Genomic DNA, 24,393 nt, shown 5'->3' on the forward strand with positions numbered 1-24,393 from the left:
CTGCTTCTGTAAGTGTGGTATTAGGCATCTAGGCTTGAATAAAGGATAGTAGCCTTAGAATAGCAGGTGCAAGAAGTCCATAGGCAGTGCTACCCTTGGCTCTATTGTCTAGATGCACATGTAAACACAAAAAGAGTGTGAAACACAACAGAGAAAAGAAACATAAGAAATTATTACATAAGGGCCCGTGGCTGCAGACCTTGGGCTAGGTAGATCAATGGGACTTGCACACCTATCTCACTTGAATGCTTTTGAAAAGCCCACCCTAAAATGTATATGGACATGAGTTTGGGGGGATAGTCAGAAGTAGTGATGGAATGAAGGAATTTTTCAGACCATTCCAGCCAATAAAACATTAGAACAAATCATGCCATCGTGTATTTTTCATATACCATATTGCCTTCAGAAAAATACCTTCAGAAATATTTGAGAGTTTTAACTTTAACATTGTTATTTTTGTATCAGTTTTAGGCTAGTTTAGCTATAACTTTATTTCTTTAATGCAGTTACTTCTGATTTGCACCAGTGTAAGCTAGAGAGAGCGTTAATGGAGAAAAATGAAAATATATTTATTTTAGAAACCTCTAAATTTCTATTAGGGGAGAGAGATAGCTCAGTGGTTTGAGCATTGGCCTGCTAAATCAAGCATTGTGAGTTCAGCTCTTGAGGGGGCCATTTAGGGAACTGGGGTAAAAATCTGGGGATTGGTCCTGCTTTGAGCAGGGGGTTGGATTAGATGACCTCCTGAGGTCCCTTCCAACCCTAATAGTCTAAAATAACTTTGCTATAATGCTATGATTTTACAGTCTGATACTTTAGTAATATACACTCCCATTTCTATCCCTGATAATTTGCAAAATATTGAAATTCAGAACAGCCGCTGGTCCAAGAAATGATATTTTCTGTCCTGCACCTCAAACAAGTATAATTTTGGGGAAAATTCCATATGGGGGGGCAGGATTAGAAACCCTTTTGAGGTCATTTCTTTGCGGGGAAAGTGGTGGGTATTTCAAAAGTGTAGCCCTTATTGATATGGATTAATAAGCAAAAGTGCAGGTGAGTCAGTCAAAGGTGCATGATAAACACAATTTGTCTTATGGCTGGGCAGTTTATCTCAGGGATATCACCACAGCATAGTATAAATATTTCTGCATCCATAATTTAGAAAATATCTCCCTAAGAAAGTGTGTGTGTGTGTGTGTGTGTTGTGTATAAAGTGTGTTTTTATCTTTTCTCATCCATCATTTATCTTTTCTCATACATCATTAAGAAATAGGGAAGAACACCAAGTTCAAGACAATCAAGTCTTCAATGGAATAGTGGCTTTCAAAATAGCCTAATTGTCCCCATATTTCAACACTGATGTGTTTTTCCTTATTAGTTCGCTGAAGTTTTATTAAATGTCCAAGCACATGTGATTACATCTCATAGAGAAACAATCTGCGAAGGACTATGATGTTTGCATTCAGCTCTTTAAACACCTTTGTTTCATGGCTTTCAGTATGTAGAAAACTTGGCGCATAACATACAACCAATCGCTGATGAGCTGAAGCTTAAAATAGACGATCTATCCCAAGATATTCATGATAGGATGCTTCCAGAAAAGGTGTTGCAGGCTGAGAACCATGCAGCCCAACTGAATGAATCATCTGCAATACTGGATGGGTAAGACAGCCATTTCTTGATACTTCTAAAACTCTGATAGCTTAGTGTCTAGAATTCTCTGACAGAAATAGAAGAGGATTATTTTCAGACTTTAACTTCTGTGATTATGAATATACAAGACTCCAATTCTCTATATAGAGCCCAATTAGGAGAGGCTAGATTCATTTCTTTGGAGGAGCATCAAAAGTTTGAGTTAGATATGAGGCTTAGGAAGGTATTCTACATGTCTTGGGCAATATCCAAGATAATCAAACCCAAACATTTCTGAAAATGAACCAGTAGATAGAAAGTACTGACACTTGCACAAGAAGTTCTCCTATTTAAAAAAATATGTTTTCAGTCTGATCTCTCCTGTGCCTTGTACCTTGTGTTGTCATTTACACCAGGGCACAGTGAGTGCAAACTGGTGTAAGATGCTACCCTTCTGATTTAGTGGCATTTTTACAGTCACTTTTCCACAGTAATAAATGACACCGCAACAGGCAAGGAGAAGTCTGTTTATCTTCATATGTTTGAAATTGGCAGCCTTTAAGAGTGTGCACTTGCTGACTCTGGGGTAAAGGAAGCAATTTAAGCATCACTTTCAAAGCAAATTGAGAATACCTAAAACTTGTTCCCAAAAGCTTTGGTAGATTATTGTTTAGAATTCAATTGCTGAGCTCCCTCATGTCATTTGGAAAGAGTCATACAAACTGATGTGATGTGCAACAGACTGTGGAGAGGAAGGTACACACAAAATACTGTTGGCAAATAAGTTCCTGTGGCCATTACAGCATAGAAGAACAGAACTCATAGCATCTGCTTTAGAAAGTGCAAATTGCTACAACTTAAAGTGAAGGAAAGTCTTCCTGTAACAGGGAGCTGTTACTCTTTTGTGGCTGGAGGACCTGGAGCTAACCAACCCTGATTACTAAAGGAGTCACACCTATGTGACAGTGGTTGATTCCCCTATGTAGTGCAGCAGGTGGCTGCAGTGAGGGGGGGATGCGTGTGCAGGAATCAGAATCCTGAGATGCTATAGCTGATGAGCAGCTGCAACCACCAATAATGGCTCTTGCAGAGACATTGAATTGAGCCCCGGTTCTGGGAAACACTTGGGACCATGTTGAGTTTGTTTGAGGAACTGCTTTCCTCTGAAGAAGAGGAAAGCAGAGATGGGGTGGGAGGGAGACATAGAGCAACCTCTAGCTATGAGGGGATGTTTGTCATTCCCTGCTGTGCCTCCTTACTTGCTGGTAATCATGGGGGGCAAGGCTTGTACTCTCTCCTCCTTTGATAGATTAAGCTAACTCAGAAAAAGGCACATGTATCAGTGTGTCCAGATGTGGCGCTATTGTGAATAGTTTGCTCTGCATTAGCTATTCCAGTCAATTTCTTCATGTAGACAAGCCCTTCATCCACCAGAGGGTAAAGAACTCAGGGTATAGAACCAGTCAGGAATTTTTGACAATTTTTGTTTTCAGTTGGGAAAGTGCTGATTAGTCAAACCTGAAACTTTTCACAGAAAGATTCCTCAGATTCAGGATGGACTTTCTGGTGAGAGAGTGTGTGACACAAAACCATCCAAGAATAGCCAGTTGGGTAGGACACTGAGGTGGGATGTGGGAGATCCTGATTCAAGTCCCTGATCTGCCTGGTTCAGAGCACCACCAGGCAATAAGGTCACTCTCTCAGTCTCTCAAGCTTGAGCTATTCCACTTTGCATACATAATTAAATATTCACTGAGTTAGAAAGAGAGAGACTCTGACTCTGTAGTCTGGTGGTTAGGTCCCTCACCTGGGACGTGGGTGACTTGGGTTCATAGCTCTGCTCTAAATCAGGCAGAGCAGGGACTTGAACCTGGGTTACCGACAGTCTAGGCTACTGACCACCAGGCTATTGGCTATTCTGAAGCGGGTTCATCTCTCTCATTTTTTTTTGCAAATTTTTTTGAAAGATCTCAGTTTTGTTCCAGGGCAGAACTAAACACATTTCAAAACCTAAAAAAACATTCTTAACATGGAATTATTGTTTTCCAGCCAGTTCGACTCATAAACTGATAAACTTGAGAAGGTTGATAGACTATCCAGTAGATGGTGTTTATACAGAAACACCATTGAGTCTCATACAAATATGTCACTCAGAATATGGTTCGGCTCCACAGAAGGGACTATACAAAAATAGCACTGGGGGCTCCCTGTTTATTGTGTCTCTCCAATTCCATATCAAATTTAATGAATTCACAGATGAAAAAAATGCTTTTTTCTACTTGTCAGCCCTGCAAACTTTGGTCACCATTTTGACAGTCAAGCTGGGCTCCTTCCTTCTCAAGCATCATAATATCGCTGGTAATAAATATCCTGCAAACCATATATTATGCTCTTTGTTACATTTGTGCAACTGCATTGTCTGCAATTCGTGCCCTCACTTGTACCTGAAGTTACAGAGATATAAAAGGGGGCAGAATTTGATCTACCAGACATTTATTACCAGTGTTGATGTATCAGAAGGAAAGAACCCAGCTTTCATTTTCAGAACCCAGAGTGAGTTTGCAGGGCTGGCAATGAGGGGTGGGGGGAGGGGAAATATTTTCATATGCAAGTTGAGCAAATTTGGTATGGAATCAATGAGACACACATCATGGAGTTGCCTGTTGCTATATTTTCATAATAAAGCCCCCTTTTGAAAAGGGAAATGATCCCCAGGATCTCAAAGCACTTTCCAAGATAGCACTGGCCAAAATGTTCAGACCTCGGTAGGTAAAGTTAGGCTCCTAGATAAAAGTGGCCTAAGTGCACATCCAACTCCCATCAACTTCAATGGGATTTGTGTGTCCAAAACATTTCTATGACGCCTTCCAGATGAATGTTTCAAAACCCTTTACCAAGCAATCATGAATTTAGTCTCACAACGACACTGTAAGGTAAGTAATAGTTCATAGATGGAGAGACTGAGGATATGGCTAGGCTGTAATCATTGGGTGTGATTGCGGCTGGAATAGACATCCCCAAATTAGCTTTAATCTAGCTAGCTCAGGTCCCAGAGCAGTGAAATTGTTTCAGCATTGGCTGTACAAATCTGCCCAGAACCCTGCTGCTGCAGCTTCACGGATCTGGGACCCAAGCTAGCTAGAGTAAAGCCTACCTCAAGTATATCTACTCAAGCTGCAATCACACCACCTTGAGGAATGAAGAGGAAGAGCGATTTGCTCAAGGTATAGCACTCAGAACATGGACCTTTTGATCCCCAGTAGCCTGCTGTAACACAGCCTCCCATCTTTGGCCATTTTTGTTTTTTCAAAGCTGCTACGTGGATAAAATCACATCTTTTAAAGTGTATATTTTTAAAACTCCCACAGTAACTTACAGCTTTGGAACAAGCAATTTATCTCAATGCCCACATCTTTTGTAGATAACTAGCAGGTCCAATTCTAAAGACTTGTGAGTAGAAGCTCTTAGCAGCTATTTCCATGCCAGTGTACAGTATCTCTGGGGAACAAGTCATACAATTACCTCAGATAAAGTATCTGATTTGATAGTTGCAAAATTACCATTTTCATATTCAATGGAGTCATATCTGAAAAGTAATCTTTAAAAATTGAAGCTTTTAAGGTGGTCTTATGTGTGAGATCAAGAGGGAGAGGAATTACACAGTCTTGTGTAGGGATATCCTGTCACCTTGTGTCAGGATAAAACTATTTACCTCAGACGCCTAAACACTAGACAGTTGTACTTTCTATTAGCTATCTATGGTATTTATATGGACCTCATTACCGTAGTATCTATATGCCTCACAATCTTTTTAATGTATTTAACCTCAGAACTTGGCTAACCTCACAGGGCTGTTGTATAGCAATATTGCTAAGACACGGAGAGACAAACAATGATTCTACACTTAGAGCTGAAAGTGTATTTTGTGACCCCAGGAGACATACCTATACTAGCTCTGAGCAAACTAACATGCTAAAAATAGCAGTATAGCCGCAGGAGGAGCTATCCACCTCGAGTACGTCCTCAGGCAGCTAGCCCTTCATGCTGCTTTAGCTACATGGCTATTTTTAGTGAGCTAGCATGGATACATCGTCTCAAGATGGAAATAACATCTCAAGCTCATAGTGTAACTGTACCGTGACTTGCCCAAGATCACCCAGGAAGTCTGTGGTGGAGCAGGGAATTGATTATGGGTTTCCTGAGTCATAGTCTAATGCCCTAACCACTGGACCATTCTTCCTTTCAACGTGAAATATCTCCTTAACCCACGGTATACAAAACTATTGTTTCTCCATGTGACATTATGAAAATAAAATTTGACACCCCCCTTAAACACTTAGCACCCACACTCCGGAAACCTCAATTATGGCATTGTGCACTAGAGCCAATCATTAGAAATCTGGGCTGTTTGGCTCAAAGTGCCAATGCATTTTGCTCTGTTGAGCTACAACTGCAGTTTTTAATGGTATGCTGTACCTTTTCTACCCTAACAGAATCCTTGCTGAAGCTAAAAACCTCTCATTCAATGCCACTGTAGCTTTCAAGGCGTATAGCAATATCAAGGACTATATTGACGAAGCAGAGAGAATCGCCAGGGAGGCCAAGGCCCGTGCAAATGAAGCTATGCAACTGGTAAGAAAAGTGAATGATGTCTGTTGGAAGAGAAGCTCAGGCTGCTTCTAAATCCCAGGCCCCCTGCACCCCCTTCATTCCAACTTCCATGCTCTACCATCCTAGTGCTCTATCTATACCCTCTCCTACTGCAAGAGCCCCCAGTTCTGAGTCTCCTAATCCAGTGGTCCCCAACCTTTTTGTGACCAGTAGCACATTCATGTTTTCAGAAGAGTGTGGCGGGCGCCAACAATTTTTCAAGGCTTATTTTGTATTTGTACATTAAATAATACAAAAAAACCATATTTAATGTTACATAATATATGAATCCAGAGAGAAGAGAGAAGCCAGAGAGAAGCCGCGAGGACAGAGAACACTGGCGCCCGCAGCCCCAGAGTACTCTGTCCCCAGCAGGCGCGGGGGCCCGGATTCTCTCCCCTGCTGGGCACTAGGCGGGTCCCGCACCTGCCAGGGACAGAGAACACTGCGCCCACAGCCTGAGTTCTCTGTCCCCGGCAGATGCGGGGCCACGGCTTCTCTCCCCTGCTGGGCACTAGGCAGGCACACATAAATGCCCTGGAGGATGCCATGGTGCCCGCGGGCACCACATTGAGGACCACTGCCCTAGTCTATGTCCCTCCTGATCCCATTTTCTCCTCTGTGCCCCCTATACTATCCTTTTCTGGACTACTTCCCCTTTATTTTTATTCTTCTCTCATACCCTTCTGCTCCTGACTCCCCTCACCCCCCATCCCTGACTCAAGCCAGCAGCTGCTGCAACAAAGCCTCGAGAGAGAGCAAGTCAGAAGCAAAGAAGAAATCTTTATCTTGGCAAACCCCCACAATAGCTCCCTACAAATATTTAAGGGCATTTCACCGCAACAAGGCCATTGAAACAAAACAGAACTGGAGATGGTGGGGCCAGTCCATTCTGCAGATGTGATGAGTCACACAAACTTGGGAAAACTTTTGGGGAAGGAAGGGCAGAACAATTTTTAAACACTGGAAGCAAAAAACTGCATTTCCAAATTGTACCAAGCTTCACAGAAAAGCTTCATCCCCAATATGAGATGCAACAAGTAAAATTTCCAGGGGTTGGTTCTTTGGGAGGGTCAGGGCAACTAGAGGGATTTTAAAGGGGTATTATAATGGGAAGCTAGCTCTTAAACTTCACCTATCATAGGAACTACCTCTGCTCTGCAACAAACTCAGCAGAGGCAGAAAGCCAGAGATATTTTGTATTGGGAGTAATGAAGGAGTTAAAAGCTTATTGATGGAGGCAAATATGTGACCAACTCACCTGCGCTTCACAGACACACAGGCTGAAAATACCCCTGCAGATTACAGAAAACAGTGAAATTGGAAAGTCCCTATACCAGATAAAGAAATTGCACTGATACAAATAGCTAGCAGAAACAATACAAATCCCTGTGGATTCAGAGTTACAAGGCTAGAAATACGGACAATGTGACCAGTCCATATTCATGAATAAGATAATAAGGTCTGGCTTTTAAATCGGTGGTGGTCACATTTTTAGCAACTTCAAATATTAACTTACGGTTCAAGTAGCACTAATTACTGAATTTATTTCTTGATGGGAAAATGATGCCTCAGATATTGATATGTACTGGTGATCTATAAACATAGTTCCTTCTATCAAAATTACCAATTTTAACACAAAGGCAAATAAAGAGTAGTGGGTTTATTTTCAGAATAAAAAAAAGAAAAATATCTGTCTTTTGGTCCTTTGATGCCTCAGAGACAGTGAGGGAGACAGATATTATGATTGTTGAATGGGAAAGGAGATGCAATAGTCAGGAAACAAAGTAGGTGATTGCTATATGGCTACAAAAGGGCATATGTCAGAGAGGCAATGAACCAGCTGATTATACTATAGAGAGAAAAAGGATAGATAATTTGAAATGGAATGAAGAAAGGATGTGGATAGTGTGATATAAATAGAGACAAATATTTAGCAAGTAAGGAGACCAAGGCATGATTAAGGCAGAATTTTTAAGGGCGCTCATTCTTATGGACTCAAAAGGTATAGCCTTATTTGTTATATGCAACTTGTATAGAATAGGGATCTAATTGATAGAAAAATAGGAATGTGGAGGAAACTGCTGCCCTTTTTAAAGTAATGAGTTTAAGGAAGTTCTTCTTGCTACGTATTTGCCATTCCTACCCTACATAACATATAATAAAATACCTACTTCTGTATCACACAGATTCTTAAATAGAAGTGTGATGTGTGGCCATTTTAGGGTTTTTTTTATGTTAATGGAAAGGATGCTTTCTTTTAAAATGAAGCTGACAGTATTAAAAGCTAGAACTAAAGAGACTAAGAAGCATTGCAGTAGCAGGAAGCCTGATAGATGACTAGAAAATATAATCCATATTTAAAAATATGACAGAAGAATTCCTCCCATTTTTTATGATGGATTCATTCTCCCTTTTAAAAGCAAAATAAATTAATCACTGATGCAGCTCCTCCAATATTCAAGCAGCTTACCACGACCCATTACTTAGCCTGGGTAGCGATGGTGATCGGGTTAACTGACTGAAAAGTTAAATCATGATAAAGGATTTGGCTTCTAGTTCAGAGTTTAGAATTACCATTTTAAAGTGACGCTTCAAGAGATATTTTTAATGTGATCACATTTTTTTAAAAGTGCAGGTGCGGTGTACTAAGCAAGATCAAGGGACTAGGGCTTGCTCTATACTACAGAGTTAGGTTGACATAAGGCAACTTGTGTCAAGCTAATTATGCCAGTTGCTCCCACTGATGCAAGTGCCATACTACACTGACATCGTAACTCCAGCTCCTCGAGAGGCGTAGGGCTTATGTTGGTGTAGTTAGGGCAAAGCAGTCTACAGGGGCACTCCGGGCACCAGCTAAAGAAGCAGGTGCTTGGGGCAGCCAATACGAAGGGGCAGCACTCTGGCCACTATTGGGGCGGCACTTCCGGGTCTTCAGCGGGAATTCAGCAGCGGGTCCCTCAGTCCCTCTGGGAGCGAAGGACCAGCCGCCGAAGAGTAGAGCGGCGCGATTGTGCAGCCACAGCTTTTTTTTTTTTTTTTTTGCCCCTTGGGGCAGCAGAAAACCTGGAGCCGGCCCTGGCAGTGTAGTAGACACTGCATTACTTACATTGGCTTGTGACTGTCATTCTGATCAGTTTCACAGCTCCAGCCATGACAAGAAAGCCTGGGGCCCGTGGTGGCCTCCAGGTAGAGCCTGGCTGCCATCACAGCTCCTTGCTCCCAACCGCGCTGCTGCCTGTGCTCCCCGCTCCTGCTGGCAGCCCTGCTGCACCTGGGCTCCTTGCTCCCAACCGCGCTGCTGCCTGTGATTCCCGTTCCTGCTGGCGGTCCTGCTGCACCTGGGCTCCCTGCTCCCAACCGTGCTGCTGCCCAGACTCCTGGCTCCTCGCTCAGGGAGCTGAGAAGTTTGGGTGGCTGCCCCCTGCTCCTGGCAGGGAAGCAAAAAGCCTAGGGGGCAGTTGGGCTCCCAGTAGGGAGCCATGGGGAGCTAAGAGCTCTGGCTCTCAGCCCCCCACACTGCCCCTCTTCAGTTGGTGGAAGTGCTCTGATGAGGATGCACACCACCGACAGAAGGAGGGTAGTGTGGACATGGTTCGACAGTGCTTTTCTTTTTCTATCATCTTTTTTTTAGCATTTGAACTGATACAGGAAATCTAAACGCCATATCAATCCATATGTCTAAACACACAGTATCACCTGCTATTAAAACATGAAGGAGTTCACCATTACACATTTGCCTACACACATAAACACTCACGTTGCACACAGTAAGATATTGGTAATGTCTGTGCTTTTCGTTACATCAGTATCTTATGAGCCACAAATCACCAAAATGCACACTTTGTATAAGATGCTTTGATTAGTTGACTCTTTTTGAATAGCATAATTCCTTTTAAATTGTTTTCAATCTGTACATCTCTATTTATCTCTGAAAAGGTCTTTGTAAATATTATCTTTATGCTGTATGTAGTGCAATCAGGATTGCTGGCACAAATATCAGCCCGGCCCTAATTACTCAGCCCCTTATTCAACCCACATCTTGTTTTTGCATTGCAAATGCAGCTTTTCCAATTCATTTTATCTAATATAAACTGCTTTAATAGCCAGTCAAGCAAGCCCAGCAAATTGTTAATAATAACAAAAATGATCATTAAATCTGAAGTTCCATGCTCACAGAGTGATCATTCCCTAGTTTCTGAAGCTCAAAGGGAAAAAGAACATAAAAACATAATCTGATTTGACAGGTATATCTGCTGCCAAAACTGGCCAAACATGCCTCCTTCAGGAGCAATTCCCTTACTGCACTGGAGATCAAGTAATGATTCCTCCCGGATACTCTTTAAGGGATTGTGGGTATCCTTTTTTACTATATGTGCAATGAATTACATTAGCTGTTACTCTGTTAAAAATAGATATAAAAACTGCAGAGCTGGGTTTTATATGGGTATGTTGAAATCAGCAGTTCCGTGTGCACAGTGACTGCAGACCTTGGGTCTGTGAAGCCCTAAGTGAGCTTGGAAGTGTGGAATATCATAGAATCATAGAATCTCAGGGTTGGAAGGGACCTCAGGAGGTCATCTAGTCCAACCCCCTGCTCAAAGCAGGACCAAACCCAACTAAATCATCCCAGCCAGGGCTTTGTCAAGCCTGACCTTAAAAACCTCTAAGGAAGGAGATTCCACCACCTCCCTAGGTAACCCATTCCAGTGCTTCACCACCCTCCTAGTGAAAAAGTTTTTCCTAATGTCCAACCTAAACCTCCCCCTCTGCAACTTGAGACCATTGCTCCTTGTTCTGTCATCTTCTACCACTGAGAACAGTCTAGATCCATCCTCTTTGGAACCCCCTTTCAGGTAGTTGAAAGCAGCTATCAAATCCCCCCTCATTCTTCTCTTCTGCAGACTAAACAATCCCAGTTCCCTCAGCCTCTCCTCATAAGTCATGTGCTCCAGCCCCCTAATCATTTTTGTTGCCCTCCGCTGGACTCTCTCCAATTTATCCACATCCTTCTTGTAGTGTGGGGCCCAAAACTGGACACAGTACTCCAAATGAGGCCTCACCAGTGCTGAGTAGAGGGGAATGATCACATCCCTTGATCTGCTGGAAATGCCCCTACTTATACAACCCAAAATGCCATTAGCCTTCTTGGCAACAAGGGCACACTGTTGTCTCATATTCAGCTTTTCGTCCACCGTAACCCCTAGGTCCTTTTCTGCAGAACTGCTGCCCAGCCATTCGGTCCCTAGTCTGTAACAGTGCATGGGATTCTTCCGTCCTAAGTGCAGGACTCTGCACTTGTCCTTGTTGAACCTCATCATATTTCTTTTGGCCTAATTCTCTAATTTGTCTAGGTCCCTCTGTATCCTATCCCTACCCTCCAGCGTATCAACCACTCCTCCCAGTTTAGTGTCATCTGCAAACTTGCTAAGGGTGCAGTCCACACCATCCTCCAGATCGTTAATGAAGATATTGAATAAAACCGGCCCCAGCACCGACCCTTGGGGCACTCCACTTGATACCGGCTGCCAACTAGACATGGAACCATTGATCACTACCCATTGAGCCTGACCATCTAGCCAGTTTTCTATCCACCTTACCGTCCATTCATCCAGCCCATACTTCTTTAACTTGCTGGCAAGAATACTGTGGGAGACTGTATCAAAAGCTTTGCTAAAGTCTAGAAATAGCACATCCACTGCTTTCCCCTCATCCACAGAGCCAGATATCTCATCATAGAAGGCAATTAGGTTAGTCAGGCATGACTTGCCCTTGGTGAATCCATGCTGACTGTTCCTGATCACTTTCCCCTCCTTTAAGTGGTTCAGGATTGATTCCTTGAGGACCTGTTCCATGATTTTTCCAGGGACTGAGGTGAGACTGACTGGCCTGTAGTTCCCTGGATCTTCCTTCTTCCCTTTTTTAAAGATGGGCACTACATTAGCTTTCCAGTCGTCCGGGACCTCCCCCGATCGCCATGATTTTTCAAAGATAATGGCCAATGGCTCTGCAATCTCATCGGCCAACTCCTTTAGCACCCTCAGATGCAGCGCATCCGGCCCCATGGACTTGTGCTCGTCCAGCTTTCCTAAATAGTCCCGAACTACTTCTTTCTCCACAGAGAGCTGGTCACCTCCTCCCCATACCGTGCTGCAGAGTGCAGCTGTCTGAGAGCTGACCTTGACTATTGCACAATAATGCAGTCACCTGGATTTTGTTTCAAGAGAGCACTTAAGCACATGCTTTAGTCAGTCCCTATTCAGGAAAGCACTTAAGTATGTGTTTCATTCCTATATGATAACAAGGAGCCTGAAGCGGGTAGCTGTGTGTATATGGAGTACAGCACCATAAGAAGTAAAATGCTCCCTTACAGAGAACCACGCTTTGAGGGTGTATTGAATTTCCAAAGAATCCAGGGCTTCTGATAAGATTTTTATATGAGCAGGCAAATGTGTGGGCTCTAATGTACAACAGAGAAGTGGGAGAAATCTGCGAGTGTTCAAAAATATGACCTCTGGGCTTTATGGGACTATAAATATTAAATAATAACAGTGTCATTTAATTGGCATGTAGTTAATTTTTAAGTCCATGTATCTGCCCTGGAAAATGAAAAGTAGTTACTTCTTAATTACGTACTAGTTACAAGGCTATGACCCTTGACTAATATTAAATGTTATCTGGCTGTCAGGAGTATTCTCAAAGAAATGCAGTCTGTATTAGGGAGTGACCAGAGTTCATTCTCTCATAGTGAACAGTAAATGATTCAGATTCTAGAGTATTTCCTAGCAAGTTAAAATACTAATTTAATTTAGAAAAACAGTTTTTCCTATCAGTCAACCTTTGAACCGTAGGTGCAGCTTTGTGTGTTTCTCAAAAAATGAGATTTTTAAATAGTATTTAGTAGTTAAGAATTTCAGATTTAACTACACCTTACCTTTTTGTCCCCCTCTAAAGCCTATTTTCATTCATTTCACCTTGACTGACTTGGTTTGATTCAGGAAATACAATTGCTATGAGAACATCTCTGTGGTCTATATTAGAGTCTGTATTGTGAGATCTAGTCTACTTATTAAATATTTTATAGCTGTTGTTAGGGAGAAGTACTGAACTGTATTATATTATTGTGTCCATAGTTGCAGGAAGAAATCCAGACTGAAAAAATATGTTTACAAAGATTTGAAAAAAATCTGTTCCCAGATTCTATTCTGCTAATTGATTCTATTTCCCTATGTTAAGTTCTCCTCACACCTTCTATGGGTCATCTCAATTATCACTTCAAAGGTTTTTTTTCTCCTGCTGACGATAGCTCATCTCAATTGATTGGGCTCTTCCAGTTGGTATGCATTCTTTCACCTTTTCACGTTCTCTGTATGTATAAATATCTCCTGTCTGTGTGTTCCATTCTATGCATCTGAAGAAGTGAGCTGTAGCCCACAAAAGCTTATGCTGAAATAAATTTGTTAGTCTCTAAGGTGCCACAAGTACTCCTGTTCTTTTTACATTCAGAAACAATTTCTCTTTCTCTGTCTTTTATTAACTTCATCATTGACATTCCAAGGGAGCCCTGGTTTCTTGTAAAAAATAAAAGTAAATTAATAAGTGAAAAGTATTTTATTACTCTCTGTTGGAGGACCAGTGTAATGGCAGCAGCATATAATTCAGAGTACATTGATGACCGCTTAAAATTTCAATGATTCTTCAGCAAGATCTTCCTCCTGTACTTTTTATTACTTTAAACTTGCCCTGAACCAGCTTAAAAATACTTTTCTGTAAATGACATTGCTTGTTGGCCTGCAGGCATCTGGTCCTCAAGGATCACTGAAGGATGGTGCCAAGAACTCGCTTCAGAAAAGCTTCAGGGTTCTTAATGAGGCCAAGAAGTTAGAAAATGATGTTAAAGGTATGTGTACTATATATGACATTAGTTTATGTTGATAAGCTACTAAGATCTGGTCTGTTCCTAGTGCAAGGAAGACACATCAGTGGGAAGCTAAAATAAAAGCTCAGCCAGGGGACACTGTGGCCTAAATCAAGAGCCTTAGACCACTAGGTCATCCTGATAGCATGAAATGAGTATAATGTGTAACTTTATGACTATTTATTTAAGACTAGCTTCAAATTCTAATTGTTGGTTCATGCAAAGTCTTAATGAAGTAATATGTGCCACCATGGGCTACCTGGCTACGGTAGGGCTACTTGCTCCCTGATACTGGTGGGCAGATAAGGGGGGGTGGGTAATGGTGGAGCCTTAGCTTCATCACTGATTCACTGGCTACATTAGGTGAGCCAGTATTATAGGTGGTGGGTTGTAATTTACTACTGTTACAAGCCAGCAATAAATTACTACTCCACCACCTAGGAGTAAGGATGAAGCAATGTAGGTTTTGCAATGAAGAGCTATGTCTCTGAGTCATAATGTCTCCCTGGACTATTCATGGCTTGGTGTTAGAGCTGGGAAGAGAACTGAGGATTTTTCCACTGAAAAAAATTTTTTCATCAAAATTTTCACAGGAAAATTCCAACTTTTCATTTAAAAATTACAATGTTTCACTTTTCAATAACTGAAAACCATAAACGTTAAGCCCCAAATCTGCAGATTTGGGGCTAACAACTGTCAAAAACCAAACCAATTTTAGTTTTTAGCAAAAACTTTTTTGCTGTTTAGTTTTCAGTATTCCAATGAAAAAATCAAACATTTTTGAGGAAATGAGACACTTTCAGTGAAAATTTTCATTGAATCAAATGCAATTTTCTATTGCAAAGAATTTTCAACAGAAAATTTTGACCAGCCATAGTTGGTGCAGCTGATGCATTATTTCTTGCTGAGGGCTTTGCTTAAAGTCAGATTCTAGCCCTTAAAATATGTGCATTACCTTACTATATAGTAAAGCAGGTCAAATCATATTTATATATAATGTATTTGAATATTTTCCTATCAATTATTGAATGCATTATTGGTTAATATATATGTCATTATTTGACCAGTACATCTTGCAGCCAGTAGTAGCCTACTTCCAGAGCTTTTTATCCAGATAAATCCTAAACTGTTTTATAAACTTCTTAAAGAGTATACAAAATCACTTCTTGTAACACTAACGAAAGCCATCTCTGGATGGAGTAGAATATAACATCTGTTTAAAGTTGTCAACAACCCTCCATAACAGCTTGGGACAGAAAGTGAAGAATACCTTATTGGAATGAAACTGAAGGGGAAATATTTGGTAAGCAGAATACAGTTAGCCACTTTGAATTTGGCCAGTACTCTGAGGTTCCCACCTCTGCGCTTGTGGAAAATGCTAGGGGTCTTTAATGATCACAAGTGGTATTGACTTCTGTTTTTATGTCAGCCAAAGAAAAACACCTCCAGAACTACAGCATTTGGGTCAATGGTTTAATAAAAACTTGGAAAGAAGAGTGCCACCTCCTGAATCAGCCTTTGAAGGCCTTCTATCCAAGTACTAACCAAGTTTAGTTTAGGATTATGAGATATGATATCAAGTCCAGGGTGGTAACTTTGTGGCTTATTTCAAATTAAGATCCAGTAACTTTGACATGGATTCCTTTGTTATAGTTTGAAATGTCATCCTGGATCTTCTGGAAAAAAGCTATGTGCAATGATCATAGCATCTCTTGAATTTTAAGTAATAAGCTTGATCCGACTATGTCATGATTAACTGGCTGAAATTATCATAGCAATCTAGGGACACCTGGAAATAACCATGAAGACAGGAATGTTACAGTCCTTAGAAGCCTGTGAGAAGAGCCAGATATGGGGCCTGCAAGGAAATAAAAATGATGGCACCCTGTAAACAGAGAGACTGACATGATTTTTCTTGCTTACAAATTGCAAGCTCATCATAGTATCTGACAATCAAGATGATTTCTTTGCTTTATGCATCATCACTAGAAAATCACCAACAATAAGATTCTGGAATCAGGTCATAGCTGGTTATTTCCTTGATGGTGCGTAAAGCCATCCATAGCGCCAACATTAGTTATAAATTGTTTTTGTTAGAACGTAAACAACTTTTGTTCAGAAAACGTTGGGTCCAGTCCCCTTTGGTCCTTTTCCTGCAAAACCCCCATTGACCTCATGCAAGTTGTAGCACAGAAGCATAAGGTCTAAGGGATCAAACCCAGAGGAGGTAGAACATAGTGTGTCTTTTTGGCTTTTTGCACTTAAACATATTTTGGCAGCCCTAGGAATTCAACCAACAGAACATATTTAACATGCAGTAAGTAGCTGTCAGGTTTAAAGAGATCATTTATTATGTTTTACTATCATATTCTCTTTGGGAATTAAGAACATTTTATTACAGTCTAAAAGTGCAGGAGATGTGAACATTTGTAGCACTGATAGCTTGTAAAGCTGGATGTACATTTTGGTTGCCCATTCCATAAAATTCTATTGTGTGTCTTGACTGCAAGATTTAGTACATTATTATATGTTATGAAATTTGAGAGCAGTCCATAGTAACATGTGGTGCAGATCCACCAAGCTGTTGGAGAGTGGGGAGCAGGAAGTAGTCAGGTGAGGGAGGAAGGATGTGTATCTCTCTCTCTGAACTCATAGGCATTTAAGCAGTAAACCCCTTTCTGGGATACAGCTTACTCCATCATGCACTGTTGGCCTGTTTCAAAGACCTGTGTATATGGGACAGTAGAGATCTGGCTTTATCTCCTCCCCATCCACTTTGATGACCACATTTATTTTGAATACACAGTGCCACAAACAGTGGAACATGGTCCATAACAATGATTGATATATTATGACTATTATGATATGGGATTCTATGAATAAAATTAATGCTATGAGTTTATGGAAAATAGATCCTGTTAGACTAACTTGATACCTTTTTTGATGAGATTACAAATTTGCTTAATAAAGGTAATAGTGTTAATGTAATATATGTAGACTTTTGTAAGGTGTTTGACTTGGTGCCGCATAACATTTTGGTTAAAAAACTAGAACAATCTTAAATTAGCATGGCACGCATTAAATGGATTAAAAGCTGGTTATCTGATAAATCTTAAAATAAAATTGTAAATGGGGAGTCATAATCGAATGGGTGTGTTTCTAGTGGGGTCCCACAGGGATTGGTACTTGACCCTATGCTAACATTTTTATTAATGATTTGGAAGAAAACTTAAAATCATCACTGGTGAAGTTTGCAGATGACACAAAAATTGGGGGAGTGGTAAATAATGAAGAGGACAGATCACTGATACAAAGTGATCTGGATCCCTTAGCAAGCTGGGTGCAAGCAAACAATATGTTTTTATAATATGGCCAAATGTAAACATCTAGGAACAAGGAACACAGACTATACAGATACAATGGAGGACTCTATCCTGGGAAGGCTCTGAAAAATATTTGGGGATCATGGTGGATAATCAGCTGAACAAGAGCTCCCAGTGCTATGCTGTGGCCAAAAGAGCTAATGAGATAATGCATAAACAGGGGAATCTAGGAGATGTTATTTTACCTCTAGATTTGGTACTGGAGCGACCACTGCTGGAACACTGTGTCCAGTTCTGGTTTCCACAATTCAAGAAGGATGTTGACAAAGTGGAGAAAAGAGCCATAAAATGATTAAAGGATTAGAAAACATGCCTTATAGTGATAGACTCAAAGAGCTCAATCTATTTAGCTTAATAAAGAGAAGGTTAAGGGGTGACTTGATTACAGTCTAAGAACCTATATGGGGAACAATGGGCTCTTCAGTGTAGCATCACATTGTCATTCCATGATCCAATGCCTGGAAGTTGAAGCTATACTAATTCAGACTGGAAATAAGGCGTACATTTTTAATTATGAGAGTAGTTAACCACTGTAACAGCTTACCCAGGGTCATGGCGGATTCTCCATCTCTGATAATTTTGAACTCAAGATTGGATGTTTTTCTAAAAGATCTGCTCTGGGAATGATTTGGGGGATGTTCTATAGTCCGTGTTACACAGGAGGTCAGAGGAGATGATTAGAATGGTCCCTTCTGGCCTTGGAATCTATGGCTATCTGAAGAAGTTACACAACTATATTGGAACAGTCATTTATTATGGACACTGCTTCATAGTGCAAGACATCTTGTGCTCAAAGTAAAAAGTGAGGACAGAATTTGGCTCAGATATGAGTGAATTCCATATGCATTTATAAGCATATCACTTGGCCCTGAAAAAGCATATTACAATATAAATTATATATTAGGGGATGTTTTAAAATACACTCCAACCAAAGTTTCACTCCTATCAAAATTCACAGAAGTGAAAGTGCAAATAGTGTATTTGCAAGACAATTTCAAGCGGAAAGGGACATTTATAAATTCACAAACTAGGTTCTCATCTACACTCATGCAACCCCACTGAAACAGATGTTTTTTCATTAGGATTCTTTAATAATGATTTATAGTAAAATTGCTTTGTAGAGGCATAAAACAATGTTTCATTGCATGGATTCTGAACATAATAAAATATAGTCTCAAATTCCACCTGCCCTGCAGAAATCAGTTAAAATTTGTGCCCTGAATGCAGATACAGCAGAGTAAGATCAGTGAGCAAATTTCCCACCTCCCCCTGCTTTTACATCAAAATAATGATGTTACTGGTATTAACATAATCCTTCCTGTATGTGTTGGCATTTCTGGGATGGAAAGTGAGAGCTGAGTTTAAAACTAATAGAATGAAACCTCTTTAGGATTCTTACAAAGCTGCCCTCTTCAGAATCCCTACTGGAAATACAGAAGTGAAAGATGGATGATGGGCACTCTATAAAGAGCTGGTAGACAGAAGTGATCATTAGTTTAGAATTTCTCTCTCTGCACTACAGGTAGTACATTAGTTAAAGTAATGAAAACCCGTAAACCCACTCAACTAATCTATCCTCCAGGAAGCCAGGCCTAAGCTATGACGGAGATGAGAATGTTTTCTTGTTACATTATGACATTCTCATGATCTGTGGCCAATTACACTAGTTATAAAATGGCTGTGAATCAGAAAAATGCCATATATTACTTCCAAAAACTGCTGAAATAGTCCTTATAGAGCAAAACTTCTGACAGCAGCTATTACAATGGAGGTTTAGTCATTTCTCTCTCTGTGGGACTGAGAATTAGAAGAAATAAACTTGGTGGGAGAAGTAGATTCTGTTTGTAGGGCTTTGCCTAAGTGTAGAGTTTCAAGAATTTGGCTGCGAGGGAGTGAATGCAGCTGCCTGCCAGCTTTTCTCTCGGTCTGTCTGTACCTTGACAGATTCTCAGCTTGCCAGAAGCATTTTGTCTTCCTTAAAATTTTGAATTTACATTTTTTTAAAAATGATTGCCCCTGTGCAGATTTGAGGTTAAATATGGAGTTTAGTCCAAACAGATCAATGAAAAGAGAAGTAAAATTATGTACAAGTTCCCTTTAAGCTGGAGACGTAAAGTCAGGTGGCCTTTGAAATCCAGCTCATATCATTTCCTTTAGTTTAAGAAGTGACAGCTTGAGGAGACTCTACCTCTCTGACAACAGATGAACATTTTTAGCTAAAACATTTCACTTCTGACAAGTACAGGTAAATCTCACACAGGGAATTTGTCCCTACCTGAAGTGGATTTTAGCTGAGCTAGTGTGTTGTAATCACTAAATGGTTACACAGAGTAGAGCTCCTGTATTAATTTTGATAACTAGCGTATTCTTCAGTACAAACATTACAATCAATACTAAATATACAATGTTTTTAAAGTAAAGATTGACCAAGACAGGCTGCATCTCTCTCAGTACATCTCTATTTCTTCTGCTTATTCCTCTCTACTCTCTTGCATATTCTGTAAATAAAGAATTAACTTGGGACTCATAATCCTCTTTATAGGATAAGACAGTGGGGAGCAAGAATTCTATTTGCGAAGGAGCAAAACAAATGTAATAGAAGCAGCAAGATATACACATAATTTCACCAGCTAATTTGGACGGTACCCAGCCAACATTGTCTACGGTGTATGCAGTTTCTATGGTTTTAAAACTACTCTTTAAAAATAATCTGATGAAGCTTCCTTTCCCATTCTTTGATGTCACACATTTAACTATGTGTTCTTTATGATGGCGTCTTAGACAGTTTCCCATGAGAACATGCATTGGGCCATGTTACTATAAGAAAACTATATATGTTAGCAGCCAAGTTAAGGTATTTTAATGGTGCCATGTCATTGGCAATAAATCAGTGGCCCCAATATATAAAATCTGCAGAGACCTGAACTATTCCTTAGATATATAAATGGATAAATCATCCTCCATTTATATGTAGCACCTTAATCACCTACAGTACTCAGGCATATATGGTGCCAGATTAAAATGTGGGGAAATGGTTTTGCTCTTATGACTTCTTTAAATTTGTTTCTTTTTCTGCTGAGTAGACAATGCTTTATCCCTTAGTGCTATGTTTAACAACAGAAACGTAAAAATGATTTGGCCATCTTAATCCAGGTCACCGGAACAGGTGTCCACTGCACAAAACACAATCACAGCCAGCACTAATTGGCGTTCTTGTGCAACCCCTTCACAGAGGCTAAGAACTGAATGGGTATACAGGGACCGATCCTGCAAGGCATTCAGCCAACACAATTTCAGTGGGTGTTGAGGGTGCTCAGCAGCTTACAGGAATTAACCCATTAACTCCTCCCAGGTCAGAGGTAAAGCATGTTAACTGAGCAGTGTGGGCAAACTTGTATTACCCAGCTGCTCATGTTGTACCTATTCTCTAGCTCACTGAAGGATTTTGGTCTCCAGCATCTTTCAATACTAAATATTTAAAGGAGAGGAAAAAATTCCATGTTAAATGAAGCCAGTATATGTCATGATTAATATACAACATACCTGCTCAGTACTTAATAAAAAGTACTGTCTGCGTGATAGATTTACAACAGGTTACTTCCCAATATGGCCTTTAAGAACTTTATTACTGAGCAAAATTTTTAAGAGAACTTCTCATTAACAGTAGTGTTAGGAACTCCTCCCTTTCAGCCAGGGACTGCCTTAGGGCATTTATTTATGGCTTTATTCTTCTAATACTAGGAAAACAATTAAAAATGCATTTGATAAATTAAAAGGAAAAATATTTAACAGCTGGAGTTTGAATATTCAAATTTAGGAGTTCCGGAGGGACTGAACTTATTAAAATCCATAAAAATTAGTTTGATGCTATGGTTACAAAACTGGAAACAGAGGTCTGGAAACACGATGCTTCAGAAATATAGGAGGGGAATAATTAGCATAATTTCTGGATCTGGCAGGCTAGAGAGGAGGAGAGGAGACAATTTAAGACCATACAGCAAAATTACTAGAAACACCACCTGAAATGAATAAAGTATGTCAGAATTATTAAAAAATTTATACACACTAATCTTCCAAAAAGGGACCAGAGACACTGGGGAAATATCAGGCAAATATAGAAAATTAAATGGATCTAATTAAAACTGTTTGGAAGCTGATCTTAGTAGACAAGAAATTAGCTCTGCTACATTCTCTGATCATTTAGGACTAGATTCTGATGCCTTTACCCTCATCTAGAAGCACCTTACTAGTAGCCCCACTGACTTGACTATTCAATGAGATTAAGAGTTTCAGAATCTGGTGCTTAAAAGTACAAGGCACCTGGGCATCCAAGTTAACCTTTATACTGTAAGTCAAACAAGATCTTTCCTGGGGCTTACTGCAGCCTCAACTCACCTCCCTGGCTCCCCCAGCTTGCCCAGACAGGGAGGCTACCTCCTGTTCCTGCCTGTGAGGCACTTCCCAGGAGTGAAGCCTTAGCTCCACCCAGCTCAAAATATTCCCCACCCTCCTACCTTAAATAAGAGGAGCAGGTTCTTCCCTGGTTGACATTTCAGACAGTCTTGCCGCCCAAAATGTATCTCCCACTTACATGCCCCCCCCAAACATTGCCCCTCCCACAACAGCAGAAGAGGTAAAGGTGGGGGCCTCTAGGGCACAAGGGCTTGATCCTGCAATATGCTGAGTGTCCCCAACGCTCAGTAAGTTGAAGGTGCTCTGCACTTGGCAGGATCAGGCCCTACCTGGGTAGTTAAATGTTTTTTTTTTAGGGAGCCACAGATTTGCCTAGACCAGCTCCCCATCTACACCCAGTTCGAGGCTGGCTCCTAATCCCTTCCTTTTTCATCCTCCATCAGGATGACTGCTCATGCTCCAGTGGCTGCTGTCCCTCAGCCCCCTTCCTTTCCCACCTGTGACTGTTTCTCTCTTTCTGCCCTTTGTTGCACTGCCTGTCCCAGAGGTTGTGCGGATGCGTGTGCTCTTTTGCTCTCTTTTCTTCCCATTTTTTTTTTAAATACTGCTTTTTAAAAAGCATTTTAAAAAGTGCAGGCTACTAAAAAAAGAGCCTCACTTTATAAGGCCAATGTTAATACTGTTCAAATAAATCACCTGGAAAGGAATAAAAAATCTAAATACATATCTGGTCATTCATTACAATAATTGGTCAATCAATCAAAGAGACAGCTATTGTGCAGCCATTAGAGCGCATGGGATTCAAGCACAGAGTATATCATCTAGCCAAAGATATTCAGTATCCAAATGAATACTGTACACTTGGCCAGTTAATTAAGAAATCAGGAAAATAAGAATTTTTTGACACACAAAATCATTCGATTCACTGATAGTAAGTGATTAGCTAGTTTTGAGAGTTACAAAAAATCTTCAAGCCTTTTCATAATCTACAAAAATGCATATCTTAGTTTTATAGGTAATGTACAGTTTTCTTAGATTTTATTTTTAAAAAATAACAATTTGTCTTCCTATCTGTACACATCCATCTTTGAGAGATTTTAATCCTTTATAATCTATTGACTGGTTTCTCTCAAGCCACATCCAGAAAAATTAATACCCATCAGTCCTGAGAAAAGCAAATACGCTTTCTTTTTTAAAAATAGATCTTTGTAATAGTCACTGAGAAAATTAGAAGTAGTTAACAAAGTTCTTTAAATCCTCTTGTCTTACTATACTGTTCTGTATAGCAGCTCAAACAGAGGGGTCCCCACCTGTTCCAAGCCACTATGTGTCACTGTAATACAAACAATATTAATAATAATTGTTTCAGGTCAATGTAAGACAGACGCAACTGCGACACTCTTTGCATAGATAATAGAGTCAAATTGCTCACACAGTCATTCTTCTAATAGTTTGGTAAAGTGGACAATACATCAAAACTATTTAATTTGATGTTGAACCTTAGGTAGGGCTGTATGAGATTTTTCAGTCTGTGCCACCAATGTTTCAAGTCTCTCCGATAATTTAACTCACACTGGGAGCATTTTTGACCCTTAGTCAGCCTATAATCAGGGGACCAGAAAGGTGACTTTGATCTAGCCTGGTAGGCACCACAGGCATCTGTTTGGATAAGTTTTCAAAGTACTAATGTGTTTAATTTCACTAAACTTCTACACTTTTGAAGGTCACAGTTAGAGTTTATATCCCATCCCCTTTTCTACAAATTATTCTATGTCTTCTGCAATCAGTTCAATCAGTTATTCTGATTCAGGGAGTGCATTGGAGCCAAGAAATTCCCACCTTTCTGTTCCTCAGCTGCAAAGAGCTCCATAACAATGGGAATAAGTGATTTAAAATGTCCCCCCCAGTAGGTGTTTTCAGACTTAACTAGCATTTTCTTTCCCAGACTCTACTCTGGACTTTTTGAAATAAAGATTTCTAAATAACCTCAGTTGGAGCCTCTCTCTGCAGACTCTGAAAAATCATTTGTATGTAGCATGTGGTTCCAGCAAAAATATCATTGTTATGCAAAACAGTTTGTGAAAAATATCGACTTATCTGTGAAGAATAATGTCAGTTTCATCCTTCATGTACTGATTATCACATTACTGTTCCTCTGATTTGTACTAGTTTTTCAGTTTAAACAAATTTTGATATATGCTTTTATCTACAAAAAAGTTTCCACCCCAAAAATCAATCTGCGTATTTCATTATAACTTTTTCTTGATGTAGCCTCCTAATATTGATCATGATGCCGCTAATATGGTTTCATGCCCTTTCTCTGGACATTGTATCAGCAGCTGTTGCCTTACTTTGAGAAAGTCCAGCAAGAACTGGGAAATAGGCATGCTAATG

The 24,393-nt window shown here is 40.3% G+C and overlaps 1 protein-coding gene across 1 annotated transcript in view; it reads left to right on the plus strand.

Annotated features, from left to right (window-relative positions):
• The window catches only part of LAMA2 (laminin subunit alpha 2), a 407,250-nt gene that overhangs the window by 316,864 nt on the left and 65,993 nt on the right, over positions 1-24,393 (plus strand). The window contains exons 40-42 of the mRNA XM_045010304.1: positions 1,502-1,665; positions 6,129-6,267; positions 14,083-14,185. Of these exons, the coding sequence (XP_044866239.1) occupies positions 1,502-1,665; positions 6,129-6,267; positions 14,083-14,185 (406 nt within the window). The remainder of the gene's footprint in view (positions 1-1,501; positions 1,666-6,128; positions 6,268-14,082; positions 14,186-24,393) is intronic.

Source organism: Mauremys mutica, chromosome 3, assembly GCF_020497125.1.
Source record: "Mauremys mutica isolate MM-2020 ecotype Southern chromosome 3, ASM2049712v1, whole genome shotgun sequence".
Taxonomy (NCBI): Eukaryota; Metazoa; Chordata; order Testudines; family Geoemydidae; genus Mauremys; species Mauremys mutica.